This window comes from Bombus terrestris, chromosome 3 (genome assembly GCF_910591885.1).
Source record: "Bombus terrestris chromosome 3, iyBomTerr1.2, whole genome shotgun sequence".
Taxonomy (NCBI): Eukaryota; Metazoa; Arthropoda; class Insecta; order Hymenoptera; family Apidae; genus Bombus; species Bombus terrestris.
The window spans coordinates 1456162-1482193 of NC_063271.1; the positions used below are offsets into that span (position 1 = coordinate 1456162).

At 46.5% G+C, this 26032-nt stretch overlaps 1 protein-coding gene across 3 annotated transcripts in view; it reads left to right on the forward strand.

The window, feature by feature from the left end:
- The window catches only part of LOC100648011, a 36581-nt gene extending 12815 nt beyond the window's left edge, over nt 1-23766 (forward strand). The window contains exons 2-12 of one of the 3 annotated variants that reach the window (XM_012320792.3): nt 15173-15260; nt 15392-15661; nt 18743-19009; nt 19092-19430; nt 19517-19633; nt 19758-19933; nt 20023-20311; nt 20392-20473; nt 20552-20696; nt 20777-20966; nt 21120-23766. In XM_012320792.3, coding sequence (XP_012176182.1) covers nt 15173-15260; nt 15392-15661; nt 18743-19009; nt 19092-19430; nt 19517-19633; nt 19758-19933; nt 20023-20311; nt 20392-20473; nt 20552-20696; nt 20777-20966; nt 21120-21271 — 2115 coding nt within the window. In that variant the 3' untranslated portion in view covers nt 21272-23766. Of the gene's footprint in view, nt 1-15172; nt 15261-15391; nt 15662-18414; nt 18545-18742; nt 19010-19091; nt 19431-19516; nt 19634-19757; nt 19934-20022; nt 20312-20391; nt 20474-20551; nt 20697-20776; nt 20967-21119 lie in introns of those variants that run through there. The other 2 variants (XM_003394289.4, XM_048404245.1) reach the window with 2 other exon arrangements.
- The last annotated feature ends 2266 nt before the right edge of the window (nt 23767-26032 follow it).

The following is a 26032-nucleotide window of genomic DNA, read 5'->3' on the forward strand; positions in this document are numbered from 1 at the left end:
TTAATCTCTCAAGCGTTTTGCCGGTATACCGTTCTAACGGACTCGAACTTCGCAAGTACGTCACGTTTGCTCGTTCTTCACAGAAACATTAAGATCGTTACTGTGAAAACAGCGACGGTGACGTGTCTCGAAGGTAAACAACGTGCAACGTGGATCCTTCGTCGCGATAATGAAGCCGGTAACCCTATGATCCGATTCGAGACGCGGAAACATCGAAACTGGCTTCTGCCGTTTTTGTCGATTTTGCACACCCGTCCATCCACTAATCGTTTAACGAAGCAATTAGACGATTCGAGTCCCCGAACGAATCCCAAAGGACTCGATGCCTCGCAATATTCGTTTCCTCGTTGATTCTACCCTTTCGATGGCATAGAAATTCTACGAGCTTACTATTCGTGGTATTCGATTGACGAGTCTCCCAAGTTGCTTCGAGTAGCGATACATCGACTTTCTACATAATAAATGTATATAGGGAATGTGGTTATGCTCGTAAATCGACGAAGAAGAAAATGTAGCGTAAATAGTTAATCCAAACAGCGAAACGAAATCCTTAATTATAAAAGGCGACGTTCAACTGGGCAGACTCGGTTGCCCTTTAATTTGGTGTTCACCGCGAATGGATACGGAACGGGATGCCTAGGAAATGAGGATGTTTGTTCACAATAGCGAGCATGGTTGCTCGTGGCTGGCGAAGGTACGTAGCGCGCCTGCGGATTGATTACAAGGTATGCAGCCCTGCTTACAGCGCGCCGCTGTTGCTTTACCACGCAGCTACGAAAGAGTAATAAGGCAAGCGATTTTGGTCCAGAATTGCCACGTCCTACGTAATTCTATTTAACCGCTGTCCACGAAATGGATACAATTGACTGGATTCTGTCGACACGATGACGCGATTCATGAAATGTAACCGTAAACGACGAACATTTAAAATTGCGAAATATACGTACGTGTAACCAATGCCATCTTCTTTTCGTATAATTTTATAGTCTTCTTTTTGCACAAAAATAATCGTTTATTTGTCGAATACGAAAGTAGACAATAACGACGAATAGACCAAAGAACAGTTAATTCGGTATTGTATCTTTCAATTTCGATGAAGAGAATCGGTTTCCGCGCGCCATTGAACACGCAGAAAGCAATGATCGGTAGTAAACGAATCGTTCTAGCATCGGTTCAGCTCATCCTCGGCAGAGAGGAACGAATGACAGGGAACGGAGCGAATGAAATGACAGAAAGAAACGAAAAAGGGCGAAAAGTTTATTTGAAAGTTCTTCTACCCCGGAGCTGGACGTGCCGGTCTTGCCAGACGATCCCTCGACTGTTCTGCAATTTCACGACTGATATCGGGTATTACGAACCGTTTGCTCGTTTTGATTCCTTTCCCGAGATGATAACGAATATGCAGGATTTTTTCTGACATTGAAACAAAAATCTCGCGATGAACCGGGAAACATCGAAAATCCGTAGTTAGCGAACGAACCGCAGAAATCGACATGTTCTCGACTCTCGTCTAGTTCGATGCTTTCTTGGTTTTTCATTCGCGTTTCTTCTAATTAACTCTTTCTTATGGACTCGATCTTCGCTCGCGTTCGACGAAACAGATCGACGATAGGAAAGATCGAAACACGTAACAGCGAACTCGTCTTCGCGATACTTGGATCGATTAGGGGGCGTTAAACTCGTTTTCTCTTGGTCAGAGACGTCGAAAGCGCGTGGCTTGTCAGATTCTTGTTTAAACAAAAACTAGACGCGCCGAACCACGAGAGGCACGTCGAATGGTGCCCTTTGATTTCGAACGATCGCCGCATCCGCTATTCGTGCTGCACGCACGCGGTGGTGCACGCGTTGATCAGCGCCGCGGAACAAGCGCACCATGGTTCGTGCTTCTTCCACGTACTCTGTGCGAGCTTCGTCAACCATCCAGTTCATTAACTCTAAATGATTTCTCGTTCCATAGCGCACGAGTCGAGCGTAATTGCGTAAAAGCTATCACGGGTAATAGGAAGACAGACTCGCTCCTTCCCATCGTCTTTGAGAACCAGGATATATCGAATTTACCAGTCAGCCCCTTCTTTTCTTCCTTTTTCCATACGCGACTGCTTTACAAACCTCGAGTGGTTTACAAAAAGGAACCGAGCAGTCTCGCAAAGCAACCTTCGCTTAAAAAGAACGCGTAATGTTGATATCGGATAACCTCGCTCTTCGTTTAACTCGATATTGCGAGTAATATCGAAGTTAACAACTAAATCCAGGATATTTAACCTCGGTCGTGTTGTCTGACCTGGCTCATGGCTATATTCCCGAACTTTATCAACGAAATTGCCAGCAATTTCGTTCTTTTAGTACGTATCGTGTTCTTCGTGCTTCGAGGATAACATAATACGTACGCTTTGACGAAGATGAGAAACATACCGAACAAGGTGGAGTCGCGTGGCCAACGTTTCTGCGGCTTTCGAGTTACGTAAACGCAATCACGATTACCTCCGAGTCTCGTAAGCACGGTGAAAGTACATCTTCCATCTTCCACTCGACACTGACCCGCTTTTTCAGCGACCGTGAAACAGACTCCTGAAACTTTCTTTACGCGAGCTCGTGCGGTTTTGTACGATGATCCTGAAAGCTGATGAAAACGAATTCGCGGCGCCTGAGATTATGATTACACCGTGATGAGCGTTCCGACGAACTCGGCACGTCGTATCGATATGTAGACGTATTTGAATGTGTGCATTTCGGCCTTCGGATTCGTCAAGACGTGCACCTACCGTTAGCATTAGTCTAAGTCGAAAATCCACGCTTTAGCGTCGTTTCTCATTTTCCTTCCAACTCGATCGACTCTAGCTCTTTATCGATATTTATCGATTCAAGTGTCCAGATTATGTTAAGTATGTCGTAAAAATTAGTAGGTATCCATCGACGATCTCAATGGTCAATCAACATCGCTAGATATATTTCAATGACCGTGGAAGAGAAACGAAGATAATTACTCGAGCTGATAAACGAGCCAGTCATCGTATCGTCGTCGTGAGTCGAGATCAACCGGTAGGTTAATCGCGTAGTTTAAACGTTATGCAGGCGAACACGGTTGAAACGTCGAGAGAAACTGGATTCCGAGACCATTCCCGCCGATACGTCCGAGTCTCTCGAGCTTGACTAATTGATCGGCGCTCGTTGCACACTTCCTTATGCCGAGTAATCTACGCTTATCCGCAGCCGTTTAACTCGAATTATGCAAAAGTCCAGCCGGCTCGCAAATCATCGAACAACGAGCTCGCCGAGAAAATTACATGGCCAACTACGAAATCATACGCGATTTCCTTTACTGCCGGGTCATCACTTATCGCCTGGCGAGCATTCCCATGGACGTTCGATTACAGGCTGTTTCGCGGCACGTGGGAGCCGCTTCGAATATGCTTTCACGAAGTAAAACGAATCCATGAAATTCTTAAACATTCTAAACGATCGGAAGATTATCTTTCGAACGAAACTTCGCGCCTCTTCTAACACCCTGCATGTAGACTTTCCTACGAGCATCGACGCGCATGGGGTTACGAATAACGATTGCTTCTCTTAATAGCAAATCGAGATAGAAATTTCAACGAAAAGTCCTCCCTCGACCAATTCTTTGTAGTTCGTTAAAGCGTTCCGTTTGTACGACGAAGACGAAGGTCCGCAATTGCCGTGAAATCTTTAAATATCGTATATTACGAAAGGAATAACTTCGACATCCTGAACATAGACTATCCTACAAGCACACACGCGCATACCGTTGTAGACAACGTTGCGTTGCTTGCCTTGATGCCAAATTGAGATAAAAATTTCTTCAAAGTGTTCCGTCTCGAAAAAATCTTCGTGGTTCGTTAAAGAATTCCACCCACGCGACGAAGAAAGGAGAGAAGAGGGAACGACGAGCAGTCGACTCGATGCCCGTGCATCGTCGTCGGCGAACATCCTAGGGAGAATCATTAGTTTCGAATCTCGGCAGTGTCGGGACTGGAATAGCGAATTTAAAAGAACTCCACCGAACAAGCAGTTTCGTGTAACCAAGATCCACGAATGACTCTGCCTGGTGGATCCTTTCGTTCTTCTCGCGTTCCGAGCTGCATTCTTCCTCCTTGTTCGCCGGCTTGGGCATCCTTGTCACGGAGCTCGGTGTTGCGGTAGATCGTGTCCTTGAGCGGTACATCTCCAGCTCTTCCTCGGGCTCCTTTTTCCTTCCTCGTGTTCTTTTTCTACCGCCGGCTGCCGGCGTTGCTTCGTGGCGGGTTTCTTTCGCTCGCCTATTCCTGGCCGCTCCATTTGCATGGAGCGCAACAAGAAGAAGACAAAAGGAAAGAGAGAGAGAGAAATAGTGGGGGGCGAGGGAGAAGAAGAAGCAGAAGAAACAGGAGGTGGAGGCAACGGAGAAAAGTCGAGAGATCCGCTTAGACGGCTGGAAAAATCGCGGAACACGAAAGCGAGCCGCTCGTGCATCGAGGGAAGAAGACAAAATGTCGCGGGCGATGGTTTTACATGGTCGTGGCTACGTAATATCTCCCGGCCGGCTGCACGACCGGATGCTGCGTCTCCGGCTCCGAGTTGCCTCGTTTCGCGGCCGAACACCGTGTCTTGAATTTGCAACCGGCGTTTCCTGCGCGCTCCGAGCCATCTGATAAGCCGCCCTCCGCCTCCAACTCCATCCTCTGCTCGTTTGCTTCTGCTTTTTACAAGATCGTGCCCTTCGACTCTTCTTACTCCGTGCGCAGGTCCAGCCGCCGCGACCACACCGCGGCTACCGATCATGCCGCCAATAATCTATAGCTGCCTCGCGACTCGTCGCAACTATACGATTCCACCAAAGGCATCGACTCGTTCCGCGACACACGTTCCACGGCGACAGAACCAACGGCACAAACTCGACAACCACCCTTGCAGTCACACCGCTGCAAACACCGTCATGGACTTTTACCTCGCGCCGTTCGCCTACCAGAGTCACGTTAGGTCGCGACAGTGGCACCGATCTAACGGACCACCCGCGGTCGTCCTGCTTGCAATTCCACATATTATACCTACTATTGTACATCTACATAGCAACCCTTTACAAGCAACGGCTCTCGCTTGCGGTTCCTCGTCCGGCCAGGCTGCGTACCATTGTCCTATCGCCAACATCCGCAACTTCTAGCTGTATAACGGAGTCCCCTGGTGTTCTTCTTCGGTCGTTGCGAAGTAAGTAGTAGTACGAATCCCCGTAGACCGCTTTCTTGACGCGTATCGCGTGCTCGACCCACGAAGCGTTCCCGGTAGGTCGATCAGAGGCATCGAATTTCATTTCAAAGCACGTCATACTTTTTCACGGAATGCGCGCGTTTATTGCTGCCATTTTGAATCATATAAATGCTTCTATCAGTAGCGATGACATTCGCCGTCAATTGTAGTTAGTTGTCCATTGAAAATTCAACAGATTCCCGGTAATCCCGTGGATTGCATCGCGAAGCGTTCCGAAGGTGCAGTCACGCGACGTATAGCGCCATTTCGATTCGCTACGTTGATAGGCTACTTTATCCGGGCGGCAACCATTTCCGCGCGAACATCCATTCGTCGACTAAACACAGTAATCGAAGGGAAGAGGACGATCCAAAACGGAATCGACTCGCCACCACCTTCCACCAGCTTCTTCGAACGATAAGACAGACCTTCGACAACTGCCAATTTACTTGATTTTCCAACGAAGAACGATCTTGTCTCTTAGCTCCTTTCCGCGCCAAGGAATCGGGGAAACGCTTCATCGAGCTCTGAAATCACGCGATTCGAATCGTCGATAATAAGCACAGCCAAAGTACCGATCGCTCGCGTGGAATCTGACGGAAGAAATCGATGGAAACTCGCCAACTTTGCGAATCGATTCCACGATTTGCCATTCCTAGAATGCAAGTCTACCACAGATCTACGAGAGATTTATGCGCTCGATGATTCTGTTTGTGCATCGAGGCGTGACGAAAGTCGTAGAATATGGAAGAAAGACTCGTTCGTCGTGGAATCGCGGTTTCTAGCCCGATACGTTGCCTGGTTCGTCCTTGGCAGTCGATCGGAGGGCTATCGGAGGTTCGCTTAGAGAGAGTGACGTGTTTTGTGCGATTGAAATATTACGGCGTTCAGCGGGACGCTCTCGAGGATCGTTTGGAGGAGAACGAAGCTAGTCTTGGCGCACAGCGTTCGCCGCGATGATTAAATTTACATGAAAAAGGAAAAGCCCGAAGCTGGCAGGCCGACGTCTCTGCCTCGCGGATGTTACGTCGGCGTTGACGTGGCACCGTGAAGAGGAGCTGACAAGCTGGAATAGAGTTCTCATCCGTGGATCCTGGCCGGTTCGACGAGCGTTCACCTTTCAAAGTCGATTCTCGTTTCTGTTGTCGACCCGAGGAGTAGCTCGATCGCGTTGCCCCCTTCCAATTAAAGCGTTTTCTCGTTAATGACCGCGCGCTCCCGTCGCCCTATCGAATAAATCAAGCGAACGCGCGACCCCGAATAACATTCGTGGCAAAAAGTCGACAGCGCGCAACGCTACGAGCGCGTTCGATTAAAATCATAATTAACGCAGAAGCGGCAGGGTCTATTCGCGGAACGAAAGATAATCGGACGTGGATCGAGGTCGAGGCGGACGATAGCGCTAATCCGACGATCTTGAGTAAATTCGAAGGCGTAGATCGAAGCGAAGAGGTCGCGGTCGCGCTGCCCCCTCGTATTATTATTCCCGCCGTACGAGAGCGCGCAAGGGAAGCGAAGGGCTTCTTCTCTACCGGGACGAGGTCGTTGCTCCGTGCATCTCTCACCGGCAGAAGGTATAATCATATTTCTTACCGCGTCCCCTTCGTCTATCGACTCCCCTTCGTCCGTCCACTCTTATTTCGTTTACACCGTCTCGCGTGTCTCGAAACGGCCATGAAGACAACTACCATGCAACCGCTAATTACTTCGAAGATTTATCGAGATCAGTTCCCGCGCCTGTGTACCTTCGCCGGATCGATCGTTATCACCGAGCCTTGTGCTTCTCCGTCGGACAACGTTCTCCTCGCGACAAAATCGATCGTGGTCTGGACTTTGCGCGAACGAAGAGTAATTTCTCCAGTTCCAGACGGACGTTGCAAGGTCGATTGTCAAAGCGATGTCAGGACGAAGATCTTACGGTACGGTTCGTTAATTCCTAGGTGTCTACTCGCGGAGGAACTATCGGAATTAGAACGTGTTGGTTCCTGCGGACGTGCGTGATATAACCAACTATATACGACCGTATAGCTCGCCGCGTTCTTTCTCACGGAAGACGAACCCAGATTCCAGAGACGGAACGTTCGATTTATACGATCGATGAAACGGCGGAAAAATCATGGAACTTGGTTCGCGGAGATCGCGACCGTACAAAAGAGCTTCCGTGGAACGAGATCCATTGCACGGTGGAGGATCGAGGCAGCCAGCTCGGCACCGATTTACGTGCCTTCATTGTTTATGAATCTCTTATTCTCCGAAAGGAAATCGCTGCTCGACCGCTCTACCCCCTCCGTCCATCGTCTCATTATTTATGAATCTACTCGCGAGCTACCGTTCGCCGCGGTGCTCGTCGAGATGCACTCGTAAATCAGATCGTTGAAGTTGACCGTTGCAGGGATCGCGGCGTGATAACCCTGCGAATGCCGGGCAAGCCAGGCCAGGCATCCCTCTTCGATCGATGCGATCGCTCCGAAGCTACAGCTACCGACTCTATGTCACTGACCATAATATTCCCGTCGACCGTTTACGATCCGCGCCGAATGGGCGTCCATAGGAAATGGTCCGCGTCGTTAAAAGGAAAATTGAATACTCGCCCAGATGGTTGGCGGAATGGCTGTTGGGATGTGTTCTGTTGCTGCGGAGGGACGCGAGAGGGCGCCACGATTTACGAGCGAACACATCGTCTTCCCGTTTGACCCGCACCTACGTAACTTCCATCCATGACTCTCGACGATGAATTTGTTTATCGCGATCGGCGTAGATCCTATCTTTACGCTGACGCGAACGTTCGTTCGCGAAGGGAGGCTGCGTGTCGTGACGGAAAACGCGTTCGTGGTCCAAGCGGTCTTGAGCGAAGACCGAGTCCCGGTTCGGGCTCAGGGCTCGCTATCGGCGAGGATCTACCACCGAGTAAAATATGTAAATGACGTAGTCCCTGCCGGAAACGACGGGTGGGGCGAAATTAGCCGACGGAAACGATAGTATCGCGGTTTTTAATCTGCCACGCACTATCCTCCGCGAATTCCCTTTCGCCTTCGAGCATGCGTTTCCACGGAACGCGAACAACGAACGAGCCCGCTAATCCGCGCTGCTTCGCGCCCCGCTTTTGACCCGTAATTGCACCCCATATTTCGGACATGTTAAACGAATCGATCAATTGTACGAGGTGCTGATGAATTTGTGGGTGTCTTTCGAAGGATCGATTCTAGACGCGAAAACTAAAAGTTGGGCAAAAATATACGTCGAGGCTTCTCTCTCGATCGAATTTAAAGATATACGCGTAAGGATATATAAGGGCGAAGCTCGAGTAACTTGCGAACGTGCGAGTGTCTTGCGCCAGTGTTGCTGCGCTGCTACGAATAAATTATCGAAACGTACCGTGAAATGACCGAACGTACGATTGGAAAAAAGGGTCGATGTAAAATCGATGGACTCGGGGGACTCGTTAGCGAGAAGGCCATCGTGCGGCGATCGCTGTGCGAGAAAGACTACGCGGAAAGACCATGGACGACCATTAATCTAAAGAACGGAGACGTTGCAAGGAGCATAAATCTGCATGTTGCAGTAGCTGTGCTCGCGCAGCATCTTCCCGCTATCTGTCCAGGACGCAGGATCGCGAGATCGCGATCGTACGCTCCAAGACTTTATCTCGATGCGCGAACTAGATTTATCCGGCTAATGTTGGCCCCGTCGTTCTGCCCCGTCGTTTTACACCGCCGTTTTACATCGCCGTTTTACACCGCCGTTTTACCACGTCGAATGGAGACCGCTGAAAATCGTTCGAATTACGTGGGAATACCTAGCGATGGAGAAACGATGCTCAAAAATCTTCGAAAATAATCCCGTGAGCAATTTTCTCGAGGCACGTCTCCGCACCGTTACCATCCGCGTAATTTGTCGGTAATAGGCGGTAGATAACCGTCGATCGACACACTTTTGGCGGTGCGGCTACGACTAGTTGGGACGGGAAACAGATACAGAGTGCTTAGGATCAATTTCGAGTCAAAGACCTCGAGAAGCAACTGTGTGGATTATTCTATACTCTGTTAGATCGTGTCGCATCGCGTCAGGTCGTTTTATACTCTAGCTTTTTCGGCCTACGATCCCTACGAAAGATATTCCTACACCGTTGTATTTATTATTGTGCTATTTACGTACTGATCAATTAGGTCCAAGTATATTAAATTACGTATCGATTCTTAGTACTTTCGTACGATTATAAAATTTTGATACTGTAGCGGCACACGAGCTAGAGGACAGTTCGAGCCACGTTGTTGTCTTACCTCGGAGTATCAACATCGTTAGGACATACATACTGTAATAATAAGTAAACTGCGGGCAAAAACAATGTCGCCGCTACGTGTAAAACGGTCTAACAAAGGCGAATGGAAATTTACCGGTACCCCATCGACCAGTAGAAATAAACGAACGTGATCGTAAGGTGACGAGTTTATCAGTCTCAATCTCGTGCGATCTTATTAGCGATTTATACACAATCTTTAGCGTATTTAATAATTATTTGTTAATTATTTTAAACACACTTGACGGTTTTAACATCGAGTCATCCCGTCGTTTAAAACCAACGACCAATCATCCTCCACGATACTATGAAAATGAAACGTAGAATCGAATAAAAAGATGCTTCCTCTTCTCTTTTCCGCGAAACGGTAGCACGGACTGTGAAAGTTAAATCGCAAATCGCGATGGTTCAATGGACGGAATAAAAATGCATGCGACGATTCGCATGTAAACGATTCGACAGACGTTCATTTTCGGTACCGTGAACGGGAAGGTGTGCCGGGTAATTGATTCTTCACGGAACCCAGAGATCCCATCGCGTAATGGCGCGGACGGATCGCCGCGAGTGCTCCGCATAATTCCCCGAGAACAGGCGATCGTGACTTTGTAATTAACCACCGCCAAGAAGTAGCCGATTCTAATAAATACCGTGATCCGCGCTCTTATCTCGTCTAATGATTAACAATTTACCGGAATCGCTGGATTTAATTAAAACGACATGGAACGCCGACCCCTGTTCCTGCGTCTCAGCGGCGGTCTCGCGAACGCGTCCTCAGGATGCGTGGTGTAGAATGTCGCTCGATTCGACACAGTGCTCCAACTACAGTCTCGGTTACCAACAGCAAAACCGATTAACTCGGAGCTGGACAGTCTGTTCGCGTAGCCTGCCTCAGGCAATTTTCTCGTCCGTTACGAATATCGTCTGCGAAGCATTTTTCAAACGTTCTTCGCGAACAACGCTGACCATTCTACAAATAGCCATTGCACGTTAAGTCGCTCGATCGAGTCTTTACGCGGTACTCGGTTCGTGTCGATGAAAACTTATCGCTGTCGCCATCGAGGAGAAAAGATTTCGAGGCAACTGTTGGAAGAAACAACTGAAACGAACGATATCGACGACTAAAAATCCTCTTCTCCCAGCGAGGAAATGGTTTTTCGAGAAATTAATTAACGGATTGTTTTACGATCGCGCCAGGCAACGAATAACGCGCTGTCGGGTTCTAAGATGCGCAGGCTATACGCTTAAGCAAGAACCTAATTGGAACTATCTACTCGCGAGAGTAATTGCTTACGGTAGCGGGAGAATGCGAAATTATTAAGCCCGCTTTAAAAGCGCGATGACGCATAGCAACTGGACGTTCTAAACGCAGAAACAAAACGTAGAAAAATGCACATAAGCGCAATTACATTGCTCATTACCGTTCGTCATTCTCGTTCGAAGCTTCGAAAAAATCGCTGGCGAAAGAACACGTCGCTGAGGATGCGCGTCGCTTATGCATGCAAACGTAATCGCCGTTCGTTCGTTTAACGAACGCCAGATAGATAACCGTTTAATTGCCCCTGCTCGAGTTCGCAGGCTTTTTCTGGGTCGAGGGAGGAAACGCGTGGTTGGCGACCTGTTTAGTATCGACGATTCGATCGGTTTCTGGGTTGGGAACGGCCGCTTATTGCTGTTCGAGGGCCACAGATCTCTAAAACTAGTTCGTTACCGGTGGACGAGTTAATAAGGGGGATAGATTCGCTCAGGGCGATCTCGTCGACGTCCCAAGGATACGACGGAGGAACGCCTCCGCGAGAGTCGAGTGCATTTGTTACGAGATCATTGTGCCTAGTCACGAGGCTGGCCACGAGAAAGCCAAGACAAATGGAAATTCGTGCTCTCCCCGGGACGCCAAGGAGGAGGTCATGATTCACGAAGCGATTTCGAGCGAGAAGGAGGAGAAGGCTCGAAGGTAATCCCGGGGACCCATGCCTTTCATAAACAGGATAATTAACTGGCCAGAGCTGCGGCCGGCAACGGTGTCCGAGTCCGGATATCAATTACGCCACTCCGAACTATCGCAGGGCCGATTCTACCGACCGTTTCTGTACAAACGAATCCAGCGATGAATCCGAGTTGCTAATATATTATTCCGGCCGATGCTATCCGTTTCGATCACTGCCCGATTCGTTACAACGTTTCTTAAGTTTTTCACGCTTTCGTTAATCGACGAGTTGTTAATTAACGAGACGATAATAACAGTTGCTTTTAACGAAACTGTTCGCGAATATTAGCGCGTCGTGTCTCCTTTATTCACCAGGCCGAAACAGTTTGTTTCTATTGCTCGTGATTAATAAAAGACAAATTTTTCTACAAATTAACACGATGTTCGGGCGTGGAAGAGTCAAAGAGTTCAAGCTTTTTGGCTACTTGGAATATTATATACCAGTATACCAATAACGTGCAATTTACACATTTTACCAATTAACCGCCACACTTTTCTTCTTTTCGTGTTTGCTGTCATTCCAGATGAAGTCGTACAATTTTAAGAGACGATATACTTGTTAAACTGTTTAACGTTTGACTTTCTTCAACGTAAAGACAGTACGTTCGCGTTTTGCGCTTCAGTATTCTCTTGCAGGGCCATTTTTCTAAATTGGCTTGGTGCATGTACTTACATACATACCCTTCACATGTTGCGTTCGCCCGTAAATTTACGGAATGTCCGAGACAAAGAACTCTTATTGTTCTCTGTCGAATAATCCGAAATTCGTAAAATCGATGAACAATGGTACGATAATCGTGCTGGAGCGGTCGGTTCTGCTTATCATGGAAACGTAGCCACGATTACAGCCAAGAATATAGCCGAGATAGCGTTTATTAAAGACGATATCCTTCGTAAAAGCGGAGGGCTAAGAACGAGGGGTCCGGAAGCGGCGTCGTTCGCGGAACGAAATACCGGAAGCCACTCTCTATGCTGGCAGGGCCTTGAAAAGCCGTGGAACATCTCGCGAGAACTCGTCGGCCAGGTTTCTCGCTCGTATCGCCGGTAAGGACCGGTTGTGACGTAAAGGTCAGGGATACGTGTGCACACGAAACGACTTTTCCTGCGGGTGGAACGCCAGTTAGGACAATGCGCTCGGAGAAGTTCGCGCGTCTGCTTTCAGCTGTTTCTCCCACCTGCACCTTTCGATCTTTCTTTCGTCCTTTAACGATAAAACGTATAACTATACGAGTTCGCGAAAGATCAGAGGAGCCGCCACGCGAAAGCGTCGAAAGCTGACGCTGCGAAAATACATTTCTTGATCCCTCCAAATGAGAATAGGATAGAAGCCAATTTATGATTCCTCGTTCGTATATCTATCGATCGGAATTCGTTAAATCGGGCAATAACTAAAATTTCATTCGAATAAACCGAGTTCCACCGTGCTTCGTTAGACCAAAGGAACCTTGCCTCTCCGATAGGAAATCGAAGTTATATGTCTCGGAGCGCTGCCACATGTGGAAGGAAATGTCCCGGTTGTTTGGTGGTGACGTGTTAGGCGACACGTGTGACGTTAGCACTTGGACTGTCCCGTACCCGAGATGAAAGTAACGCAGTGTCGAACGGTAACGCGATAAAGTACCGCGTTCCCCTCGATACCGACGTTCCTAGAAAACCCAGTGTTCTCAGATAACTCGGTAACCAGCCGCGCGCCGGAAGAAAACCGCGCTTCTTCTCTCGGTTTCTTTCGCGGCGACCGCAACGAGAACATTAATCTTCGTAACAGTGCATCAACCCGTCCGCCGAGAGAAACACGCGCATTCCTTGTTGTTAGCGGGTGCAACTTCGCAACGCTCGCAACTTTATCGCAAATGTCAGAAAGAAATTCGCGAATCTGCAAAATCAAATACGTATCTTCGAGTCGTAGGCGACACGTTCGATGCGATTTCTACGTACAATAATCGTTAATTCCGACAAACGGCTAACGACATCGTTTCGACCGATACAGACAGATTCTTACGAGTATATGCGATTCGATGGTTCGTACGTCAGGACACGGGCAATTCGCCGGTACGCGTACCCACTGCAACCATAGTCTAAAACGTGTGTACAACGAAGAGATTGAAATCGATTGCACCGAAGCTCGAAACCCGTCGTCACGGGGCGGTCTGGGGGAGGAGACAAGAAAGAAACGAAGAAGAGGAGAAGGTGGGGATCCAGGCTGAACCTTTGACCTCGGTGCAAGACACGACAAAGCTCTCCTCCTCTGTTACACGGTCCTCGGCTATTGCAGGCTCGATGACCTCGAACCGAGGCTACGAAACACCAAAGCCCAGACTCCATCGTCCGAGGTCCTAACGCGCCGTTATCGCGTTACGTTCGTTTCAGCTCGAGCAATCTCGCGTCATTTACGTGCTGCCGCAATTACTAGAGGGCACGTCGCACGACATTGAAACGTGTACACCGAATCCCTTGGATTTTAGCGAAGGCGAACCAACGACTCGCGTTTCAATCGCGCTTCGAACGAAGATAACCGACGGATGAACCACGGGTGAACGAACCAGCTGCTCGCTCGAGGCAATAACCACGTTTCGAACGATCGTTCGAGGAGGAAACGAGTCGGTTGATTTTGGAAGGATCTAACCAACACGCGGGAAACGAAAATGAACGGCGATCGGCGTAATGACCGGTCTCGAAGCAGGATTTACGTGTTCTCGAAGCAGGATTCCGCAGATCGAGAGAGAAGAAGAAGCTAGAACAAACCTGCGAAATGGCGAGCCTTACACGGCAGCCTACTGTAAGTATCGCTGGATCGCTCAATCGACCGGCAGGAAAAACGAGGATCAAGTGGAAGGGGGAGGCGAACGATCTTGGACGCGCTATCCTCGCTCGAAGATGAAGAAAGAGAAACAGAGGGAAATAGAAGAGGAAGGGAAGAGAAGCTGGGTAGATACAGGAGAGAAGAAATAGGGAGGTGGAAAGGGAGCAAAAACCGAGAGAAAGAAGAAATCCAGGAAGCAGTCAGTTGTTGAAACACGAGCAAAAGGTACACGGGAAGCCGGTGACTTGCGTGCTTCCCGACCAGCTTGCACGGGCGAATTACTCGACCGACGCCAGCAATCTTGAACGACTTCCTCGAGCTGAGATCGTCTCTTAACACTTTTATGAACGGACTCGCTCGACGAGCGGCTATCGACTTCCAACGATTTATTCTTCGCTGGATTGATTTACGAACGCTGTACGGCTGCCGTGGAAAACGAGTTATCGGGAACCTCTCACCTCTCGCCTTTTACCTCTTATCTCTTATCTCTCGCCCCCTCTAGCCTACGCCATCGACGTTCTGCCAATACAAAAGGCTAGAAAACAAAAAGATATCGCGAGGCAAACCGACTGCGTTACGCGCTACGGCGGTAAACGAATTTCAAATTCACGCCATCGATTAGATGCTCGTTTGACTCGTCTTGGAACGAGCGGAACTTCGCTTGGTGAACTATTTTAAACGCGCAAACGTTTCATTACTCTGTCTGTCCCTGTTACACGCGCGCAACATTCATTAAACGACTCGCATAGGAGCGGAGCCACCTTGGGAACGAAGGACGAGCACGAGAGAATCGAGCTGAGCGCGAGGGGGTAATTGCGCTTCTAACCGATATCCATTGCTTCTGTTCCAGATGGGCTCGTCCGCGATCGGTACGATGGCAACTGTGGTCGCTGGCGTCACGCTGTTGGCTTTCGCCACCGTCGCTCACGCTGCTCTAGGTAAGTACACCTATACCTCTGTTAGTCCCTTGAAAGTACCGAACGAGATGCTCGAGAACCACTTGTAAACAAGTAATTCCAGTTACGCCGTTCCTTGCAACCTTTTCAAAGGAGTCGCGTTCACGTTTCAGCTAGGACAGCGTTCGAGAAGCTGACAGACTACGATTACCGCGGAACGACGTACTACAGCGTGAGGAACCTGTCTTTGTACGAGTGTCAGGGCTGGTGCCGCGAGGAGTCCGAGTGTCAGGCGGCGGCGTTCTCGTTCGTCGTAAATCCTTTGGCGCCGATGCAGGACACTCTGTGCCAGCTGCAGAACGAGACAGCGGCAACGAATCCCGCCGCACAACCGCAGAGAGCTGCGAACATGTACTACATGACGAAGCTTCAGATCAGATCAGGTGAGCGGACTCGACCAACAACACGCTTCGAAAGTTCGCAACGCGAGATCGATCGAACACGGCCGAGAGAACGGCTGCTAAATGCTATTAGGAGCATTTTTTTCGACCAGAGAGTCCACGATGCTCGTGCACCTGTCTAGAAGACTCGACCTTGAGCAGCTGCTACACTCCGGAATGATCGAGCCACAAGCGCGTCTACTTTAATGAATGTTAATATACCGATACCTTCGGCTGTAACCTTCTATCTCGCACCAGACGGTAAACTCTTTCGAGAGGTTGATGAGAAAACAAAAAAAGCTAACAGGCCATCGAGCTGCAGGTCGAAGTAAAATCCCGCAATAAGCGGCACTGCCGGAAAGGAAACAGGCAAAGAGAGGCACCGAGTACGATAATCCGGGTTTAAACGCTAGTGGCAAAGTCGTCTGGGGGCAGGTAGATGCGCAAATAAGCGCGGGTACCGGTAGCCGTTAGATCGCGTTGCACGGTAATCTAACACAATATCATGGAAACAACGATGCCAGATCCTTTCTTTGCTAGATTCCGTCTTTTCTTAAACTTCCATCTTTTTAGAATTAAAAATAAAAAAAAAAAGGGATAAAGTCGAACGAAATTGACAAAAATACAACAAGAAGAACGCGAAATTGAGTTTTGCTGAAACGTTCCTAACATCTAAACGTACAGTGCGCTCGTCCATCGTTCGTCGTACTCGAGAAACGAGGATGGAAGAGCTGCCAAACCATAATGCAAAAGCCGCATCCTGCGTGAGCATAGGCGGTCAAATTTTCACCAAGGAAAGGTAAGATTTTACAGAAAGGGCAGGTTAGATGGCAGTAAACCACCTAAAAGATTTATTGGTACCTTTTGGGTAGTACGGAAGATAGCTTAAGTACGGTCGCCGTTGTAAACAGGTACCTGCAGCCACTTCCAAAGTGTCGAAAAGATCCCAGGGGCGTCTAAGAAATCTCTAATATTAGTTTAACGAGCCTGCTGGTACCTCCGATAACGCCAACTATCTGGACACGATCGTAAAATTCACAGCGGCGAGTCCCCGGACACTCTCAGCGATACCGTCCAGGTTTGGGCCTGAGTCACGCTCCGAAGGACAATGCACGTGAAATCGTTGGTTTGCTCGAAACGCGCCAACACTTTTCAAGCGCTTCGTCATCCTTACATTACACTGATGATCCTGTTGACAGGATAGAAAATAGGTTAATACAACGAATAGCCCGTGAATGTTAATGCGTATTGATATTTTAGAGAATTTATAACTAGAGAAACCAAAAGTAAATAGAGATCTGTTTCGTCTACTAAATATTTTCCTCGCGTCTATAAAGAAAGAAGCGATCGTGGAGCGAAGAAAATTTAATAGCGACTTTTAGTATCGAAACGACACGTTTTTCAGCTGGTAACTTCCGTTCGAAATCCTTCCTCTCTTAAAATAACCGAGAACAGACGAAACAGACCTCCGTCATCGAGGTCTCGACACGTTAAGAATTTGCATGGGCGCGGTCGATCGGCCTCTCGACGACAGAAACTCGAGCGTAAGCACTTGGCTCGTGCAAAATTTTACGCAACGAGCCCTGTTCCGTTCCCGTATCCCAAAGTTTAATTCGAGAAAATAAAGCAACCCGCAACGGCGATTAATTTTAGCGAATTCGCGTGAGTCACAGATAACAGAGTTCAACGTCGGTTCACTCTGTATACAAAATATTTTCAGCGAATAAAAATTACCGCCCGTTTCCTCGTCTCTATCGTCGTACACGCGTTTCAGTCGTCTGAAAATAGCGAGCGACTGAAAACAAGCGGCCGGCGTATTTTTAAACATTCCGACTGTAATATTCGTGGCGCGATTGCAATCAAACTCGTATTTAATTCCTTCCACTCTTGGGAAACCTTTATCGACGAATGATCGTATTACGTAGTCGCAAAGAAGCCAAAAATGAACGAATAAATGAATCAGAAGATGTAAAAAGTCTAAAAAAAAAAAAAAAAAAAAAAAAAAAAAAAATGGAACAATTATGTTCAATAGGACGTGACTGTCGAAGAAACGAGGCTAATATATCGACTGGTATATCTCGATGGTCGTCGATCGATCATAGGAAACGAGGAATTCGCTCGACCGTGGTGAATCATCGGTGTCGTGATGACGCGTCGATTCGTTGGCATCGGTGCCCGGTGTTCGCCGACATTAGCGCCGGTTTCGAGGGCGGAACAAAAGAAATTGGAACGGTCGGCCGGTCCTCGACGAAGTGTATTCTCGTTTCTCGGCTGAAAGTCGCGCGGTCGTGCGTCACGAAGCGGCGGATCGTTCCACCTGCCAAGTCACATGTTCTCCACTCGTGATTTCGGCATCGAGGCAACGCGCGCGCGCTTCAACTCGTGCCCGTCTCGCGGCCGTCACGCTCGCGTGATCGGCCAACCGAGAAATTCGCCACACTTCCTCGGACTGGCCGGATATAGTATAACTGTTCCTCGATCGACGATCCGTGCCCCGAGCGTACGCCTCGCATTCTTTTCGTTTTTCACGCAGCCGTGCTTCCCTCTCAACGAACACGAATTACCATATTTCACGGACGTTGTCCTGTCCTACACGCAACTCCGTATCTGCTTCGGAGTTAAAAATAAGAACAACCTTGAAGTGGCCTTGACTTTCAGAAAATAGTTTGAAAGAGGAATCTCGAGTAATTCGTAGAAATATTATTTACACCGTGCACTGTAGACGCTTTGTTAATAGGACTCTCGAAGTTTGAAATGTCGCAATGTCGAGGATGCCAACGTCGATCGTTTCTCGCGTAGCTACAGGTGTCGATATATGAGGCTCGTGTGGCATACTCGAGGGTTACGTAAGGAAGAACTCCCAGCAGCCTGCATGTGCTTCATCAGGTGTGCAAACGTCGCGTCTGCGGTCAGGCGTACGCACGTGCTCTACCTCTCTATAAACAAAAACATTTCGCTCGTTATAAAATTATACAACGACGATATGGCACGAGACACTGTTGCTCTCGGGTCTCTTTTTAATTTCCTCTACTCGAAATTCGAACGTTCTTAACGTTTCTTCGCTTTCTCATCCAACTTTTTCAGAGAACGTCTGTCTGCGACCATGGTCCTTCGAACGTGTTCCAAACAAGATGATTCGTGGCCTGGACAATGCTTTGATCTATACATCGACGAAAGAGGCTTGTCTCGCGGCTTGTCTGAACGAACATCGATTCACCTGCCGCTCCGTCGAATACAACTACGTGACTTTACAATGTCATTTGAGCGATTCCGATCGAAGAACGACCGGCCAGTATGTGCAATTTGTAGACGCCCAGGGCGTGGATTATTTCGAAAATCTATGCTTGAAAGGTACGACACAACGGACATTCGTACATCAAAATATGTCATACGAATCGACGAGGAAAGTTACTCAAGACATCGGAATTTTCAGGGAAAGAAGCGTGCAAGTCGCAGAGAAACTTTCAGATGCCACGAATCGGAGTGGCCGATGATAAGGTCGCGCAATACGCGGGATTACATTATTACACGGACAAAGAGCTGCAGGTTCAGAGCGAATCCGCGTGTAGGTTGGCTTGCGAAATTGAGAACGAGTTCCTCTGTAGATCTTTCCTCTATCGCGGTGCTCCTCAAGGATCGGCATACAATTGTCAGTTATTCCATTTGGATCACTGGACTCTTCCTGATGGGCCTTCCACGTACCTCAATGCGGAACGACCTCTGATCGATAACGGAGAAAGAGTTGGAACTTATTTCGAGAATTATTGCGAAAGTAAGAGAGAAATTTCAAATGTCCGTTATATTTCTTCCATCGTATGATCGAGTACATCGGTTCGATATATTTAAATTGATCCACAGAGGGTACAGGACCATTAGCGGATCCGCCAGTCGTTTTCGAGACCACGGAAGACCCCACTATCAATAACCTCACGAGAAACGACATAAACTGCGATAAAACTGGTACCTGTTACGACGGTATGTACATATTAAACAGACATTAACTAATGGCATTAATCGATTGAAAAATAACAAAGTATTCTTCGGAGCTATCCTCGTTATCGTGAACCTGAAAATAACGGATCGTAAAATATTATTGCAGTATCGGTGGACTGTAAAGACACGCGAATTGCCGTCCAAGTTCGTACGAACAAGCCGTTTAATGGTCGTATTTACGCTCTCGGCCGTTCGGAGACCTGCAACATTGATGTGATTAATAGCGATCTCTTCAGGCTCGACCTGACCATGAGTGGGCAGGACTGTAACACCCAGAGCGTGGTAAGTGATTGGTATTACCCGTTCACACTCTGGCCATGTATCCGCTCGAGTCGTTAAATCCTGTTCAAACTCTCTGTTCACTATGGCAGCGTGACGGTTTTCAGACTGGCATCTACTCGAATACGGTCGTCCTCCAGCATCATTCCGTGGTGATGACCAAGGCGGACAAAATTTACAAAGTGAAGTGCACTTACGACATGTCCTCCAAAAATATCACATTCGGGATGATGCCTATCAGGGACCCGGAAATGATAAGTATCACCAGCGCGCCGGAAGCCCCTCCACCAAGGATTCGCATTCTCGACAGCAGGTCCAGGGAAGTCGAGACTGTTCGTATCGGAGACAAGCTAACATTCAGAATCGAAATCCCGGAAGATAGTGAGTTTTTATCGTCGTTACGTCGAGATACGTCGATTTTAATGTTTCTGATCGTGACCTTTGTTTTTTTCGATCCATAGCTCCCTATGGAATTTTCGCAAGAAGTTGCGTCGCCATGGCCAAAGACTCAAAAAGTACCTTCCAGATCATCGATGACGAAGGGTTGGTAATTTTTGTATGCAGAAAATATTGTCGCAATAATTAATAAGTTACTTGAACAGATAATTATTTCATTTTCAGATGTCCAGTAGATCCATCCATCTTTCCAAGCTTCACGCCCGACGGAAACGCTCTTCAATCTGTCTACGAGGCATTTAGATTCACCGAGTCTTACGGTGTGATCTTCCAGTGCAACGTCAAATACTGTTTGGGACCGTGCGAACCGGTGATTGAACGAACATCGAACATGATTTATATATCTACGTATTTCGTCGACGGCTAACGAAGATGTTTAATTGATTATAGGCTGTCTGCGAATGGGGACGAGAGTCGGTGGAATCATGGGGTAAGAGGCGTCGAAGAAGCATCGCGAATGCCACTGAGGAAAAAGCAGAGGACATGACGTTGTCTCAGGAGATCCTTGTTCTCGACTTTGGCGACGAGAAACAGTCAGACTTCTTGAAAAGTGACGCCAGTATAGACTTCAACGAAGCCGGTAATTGTACAAGAGACGATTCAGTTGTCTCGAAGTTTTCGTCTTATATATTCCATATATTATTATTCCATATATATTATAAGGAATATTCATATATTATTCCAATATATTATAAGGGATATTTTCTAAAAAATATTTATTTTCATTTTCCAGATAAAACGGTAACCATAATAGAACCCTGTCCAACGAAGACTTCGGTACTTATTCTAGGATTGACGTGCGCCCTGTTGGTTCTTATTTACATTTCCACGATCTTTTGCTACTACATGAAGAAATGGCTGTCACCTCGCAAGATGATGCCCTGAAAAATTCCCATCTAGGCTGAGGACCCACCGAGATGCTCAGGTGGTGACGAAAGAAGCGACGAGGAAAACTCCAGATAAAGTGCAAAATCACCTCGCGTAACGCGTCATACGTGTTACCAGATAGCATGCGGTGAACCCGATGGACACGTGTTCGTGTAGACGCATGGAAAATTTGCAGTTTAGCGCTGTCATTCTCGATATTACTCACGGTTCGCGCCTCTCTCACAAAGCTAGCAGCCGTGCGGTAAAAACATTCCTGTTTCCATACGGGCTACGCGAACATATTTTTCATTCGGACGACGCGGTTTCGGGTTTGTCGCGATGCTTCGTTACTGTCGAGGACTTATCATTTACACATTAGGCGAGAACATGATATTCGAACGTTGCGTTTAACTTGTGAAACAATTTAATTAATCGCAGTACAGATGCCCCTTACTCTCAAAGCTTCCAAGCATAATTCACGATGAATATAACGTTAGAAAGACGAGGCAAAATTAAACAGAAGAGGAAAAACAAGGAGTATCTCTAAAAAAAGAAAGCTAAATCGAAGATCTATTATTCGCCGTTAAATCGAGGACTTGCACATGGCGGAAGTCACAGGTCGGTTATGCAACGCTCTGAAGAAAATCATTTCATTGACGATGTTAAAGCACACTCATTATAGAACACTTTAAATATAATTTCACACGGACACGCGACATTAAACGATGTGGCGTGTGACGAGAATCACGAGGCTCGCCGCTTGTGCAACGCCTCGAAAGGGGGATTAGTTTTACATACAGCTGAGGATCGATGTCGTATACAACGACAGAGGTAGACACGTTGGTTTCAGAATATCTTACGGGACAAGCTCTACACTTACGCATTTTACGTCTGACATTCCACTCATTTATACATAATATTTATCATACATATCGGATCTTTTAGATCGCATGGGTCGAAGATCGCAGGGATCTTGCGTGCAATATTTCGTAGGGAGTCGCGGAACATCCATTTTCTCGACAACGATGAAACTATGGGAAGTAAAGGAATCACGCCTCGCGTGGACGTCCCTCTGACGTCGTGTTCCTCGTATCGAGAAAAGAAATGATACATTTGATCGAGGATCGTCGATCGGACGAAAATTGTTCCCCGATCCGCGATTACTACGTTCTTTTCGCTAAGAACAACCAGGGACACCCTGACGACAAACGTTGTAATAAGTACACTTTATTTAAGGACATCTTAGACACAGCTAACTGTCTTATCTCTTAAGGGCTACTTCTGATCGGGTTGCAAGGGAAATAAGGTGTAACGAGCGACAATTCTTTCCCCCTTCGTTGCTCGATACAATCTCTGTGAACTTTTCAGGTTGTTGCCGAACGAGATAGGTTTCTCCTCGATCAAATATCGTTCGGCACAGCCTTAGCCACATTTTATATCCCACGGAAATCTACTTATAACCCGTATCAAGACTAGCGATATTTAAAGGTTCACGCTTCACTAACGTTTCTAACGATACAACTAGCGTTTAAGGTAGAAAATAAACGAAGCATGTAAGCATAGGTAGAAGCAAGAACAAAAGAACGAACGAGAAAGAGCATTTTTCATCACGATTAATAGATACGCCGTTGAAGTCATGCTGGCGCCTTTATCGACCGCTCAGAACTATCTTCCCTGTTTTTATGTAATCAACTATCAGGATCTTTGAAAAATTACAGTTACCGTGGCAGTACAAAAAGACGAACGGTAAATTAAACGTCCCCAATAATTGGAAGATTAATGCACGAAGTCTAGCATGAACTCCGATCATGAAATTGAATTTGATGAAAATGTTGATCGCTCGAAACGAACTGCGAGAAAAGCCGAGCTTTCGGGATTATTAGGTGCAGATACTTTGATCCTCGATATCGAATCACGGATATTTCAATACCGAATCGCGCTAAATTTCCATTCCATCGTAGTTATAGGTCGTTGAAGCAAATGACACCATCATCCCAAAATGACAGATACAAGTAAATCGTTTTAATGAAAATTTTGTGTAGGATCGTATGTTGAAACGTATTTTTAATAAAGCCCAAATGATCCATATCTTACGTAATTCACGCGTATGAGGAATTATATATCAATCATAAAGTGCATGAAATATGAGCGACATTGATCATACTTCGGTATAAATTGCATCAAATATTCTCGAAGCATTGCTTCAGAGGATCGAAAAAGAAGAGGGAAGGGACAATAGACTCGCAACAATTGCAAGCAGGCATCCATAAACTTTCTCCGTATGTCATTCTTAATTGTTCCTGACTTCGTTTATCGGCGTGATGATTAAAGCGGATTTTAAAAAGGGTCGAATCTCAAGGGTAGAAATGGAAAAATACAAATGTATATATTATTGGATCGTAATAGGTATTGAGATGAAGAAGACATACATACACGCATCAATATCACATGTATTTGTACTCTATTTATGTACGCGAATGTTCTAATAATTAAACGAAGATCAATTTCCAAAACACCCTGTTCCTCTTTCTTCCTGTTCGACGGTTAATCGTTCGTGGTTACGTTGCGCGAATTGCTGTTAGATTGCAAATAATCTGATAAATTAGTGATAAAATTTCACAGATCTCCATTGCAATATGCATTGGAAGTCGCTATCGGCAATCGCACCACAAGATTCCTCAACAACCAGACGTGTAAACAAATTAAAACAATTGGTCGACGGCCAACGATCGGTTCGAACTTGTGATTAATCGAGCTGTGTAGAAGCACGTATTAAAGATGCACATGTGTGAGTTTATTATTGCGACAAGTAATAATATGAATCACTTGATACGGTTGCTGTCGATGAATAGTCAGTTGACTCTAGATAAAAATAATTACGGAATTTTTGTCTAAAAATAGACTGCAATTGCATCCATCGAAAACATATTTTTAAATCGTCTCTGTAACGTTAACGTAAATCGATCGACCGAATTTTTAAAATTTAGCGTCGAGTGAATTAAATGAAAAACATATTTATCCTTAATCGAGAACAAATTGTAATCGACGTGTAAATTTCAACGTATCCGGCGTACTGTAGACGTTCCGCAGAACTGCATATCGATGACGAGTCATGTTTTAATGAGGTTTCAAAGGCTAGCATTAATCGATAACAAATTTAACGAGCTTAACTGCTCTCGACCCTCGAAGACAGCGGTTATCTAAACGATAGATATTTTCAGCTGCTCGTTAAAAGAGATTTTGCAATACCAATGAAACGACTGAATCATTTGAACGGCGAACGAATATCATTGGCCACATTTAACTTCATGGTTAATCTAATTTGAGGATTAAAAATACATATGAAAACGCTGAAGTAACGTGAGCGGTCTTAAACAGTATAGTGCGATTAAAAAAACTCTACTATACATTGATATGTAAACACCGCAAGAAAATAAATGAATCGATAATATCAATAAATCAAAAAAGTGAGAAAAGAATTGGATGAAAAATAGGATCAAAAGTTGCATCCAAACGTCGATAAAGCAAATAACGGATAATACGTGGCTTTTTAATCCTTTAATTTTTTACCGCTCGGTCGATAAAGCAAATCGCGAGGCGGTAACCATCGAGGTCAGAGGGAGACTACACCCGTAGCGATCCCCGTGTTCGAATTCAAGGTTTTCGCGAAAACCAAATACGAAAGATGCTAGTAATCGTTTCGAATCGTGGTCATCCGCATCGTCGTTGTCTTTCATCGTCGTATCAAAAGCAAACGCATGGCAACCTCGTCAACCTCGATACGCCTTCGCCAATGATAAGATAAAGGTTAGCATGTGTACGTTTCTCGTAGAGTTGCAAATGTGGGCGTTATTGTATTTCACTTACTCGTGTGCACTTCGATCCTTGCGTTCGTTCTCGATAACGTTTCTTTCTACGCGTTCTTTTTGTTCTTTTATTCCATCCTTCTTTGTCTTGGCGATAACACGAAAGAAAGCGAGTGGATTGTGCAAAGGAACGAATCGAAGAATCTCGATGAAACAAGAGTTTGCGAGGTTAGCCTCGGGCTTACACAGGTATGCGCAGGTATGCGCGAGTAGGCGCCATCGTGTGACCGCCCACGGAGAAGGTATATTTCTGCATTCGTACGTGGGCAAACGAGCGATGCGACCAACTGTGACGCTTAACCTACGTATACGTATAGATAATAATCAGGGCTGCTTTTATCTGTCAAGGTACGAAGCGACATATTTCGTTCCCTGATGCACTAAATTCATCTCGTTACGAATTGTTCAAGCTTCAAAATTTTGCATCGAAACCCCGCTGTGATTAGAAATTCTTACGGACACACGATCTGTTACGGTTCATCTATGCGACTAGATTTAAAATACACAAGCGTTCACACATATACACGTAGAATAACGTATACAACGCAAACACCAACACGTAGCAATGGAACTGTATGTGCTGGTGCACGTGTGGCGCTCTCCCAGTTAGCATGTACGTAAATAAACTCAGGTTATAAACTCGGACCTGCAATTTTAGCAAGTGCCGCTCTTCATTCTGGACAAAAGAACTTACATACATATTATCCTCTTAAATTGTCTACAATTATTCGTTATACTGCACGATGTAGAGTATACGGAGTTGATACTTTTCTCGTGCAACTCCGATCATAAGGCCCAAAAACAAAGATAAATGAAGGTATAATTAGTTGAACGGAGGAACAAAGCGTTGCTTGACAGAGGCTCGTTCGAAACGTATATGTATACACAGCAAAGTGATATTACGTACTGGACA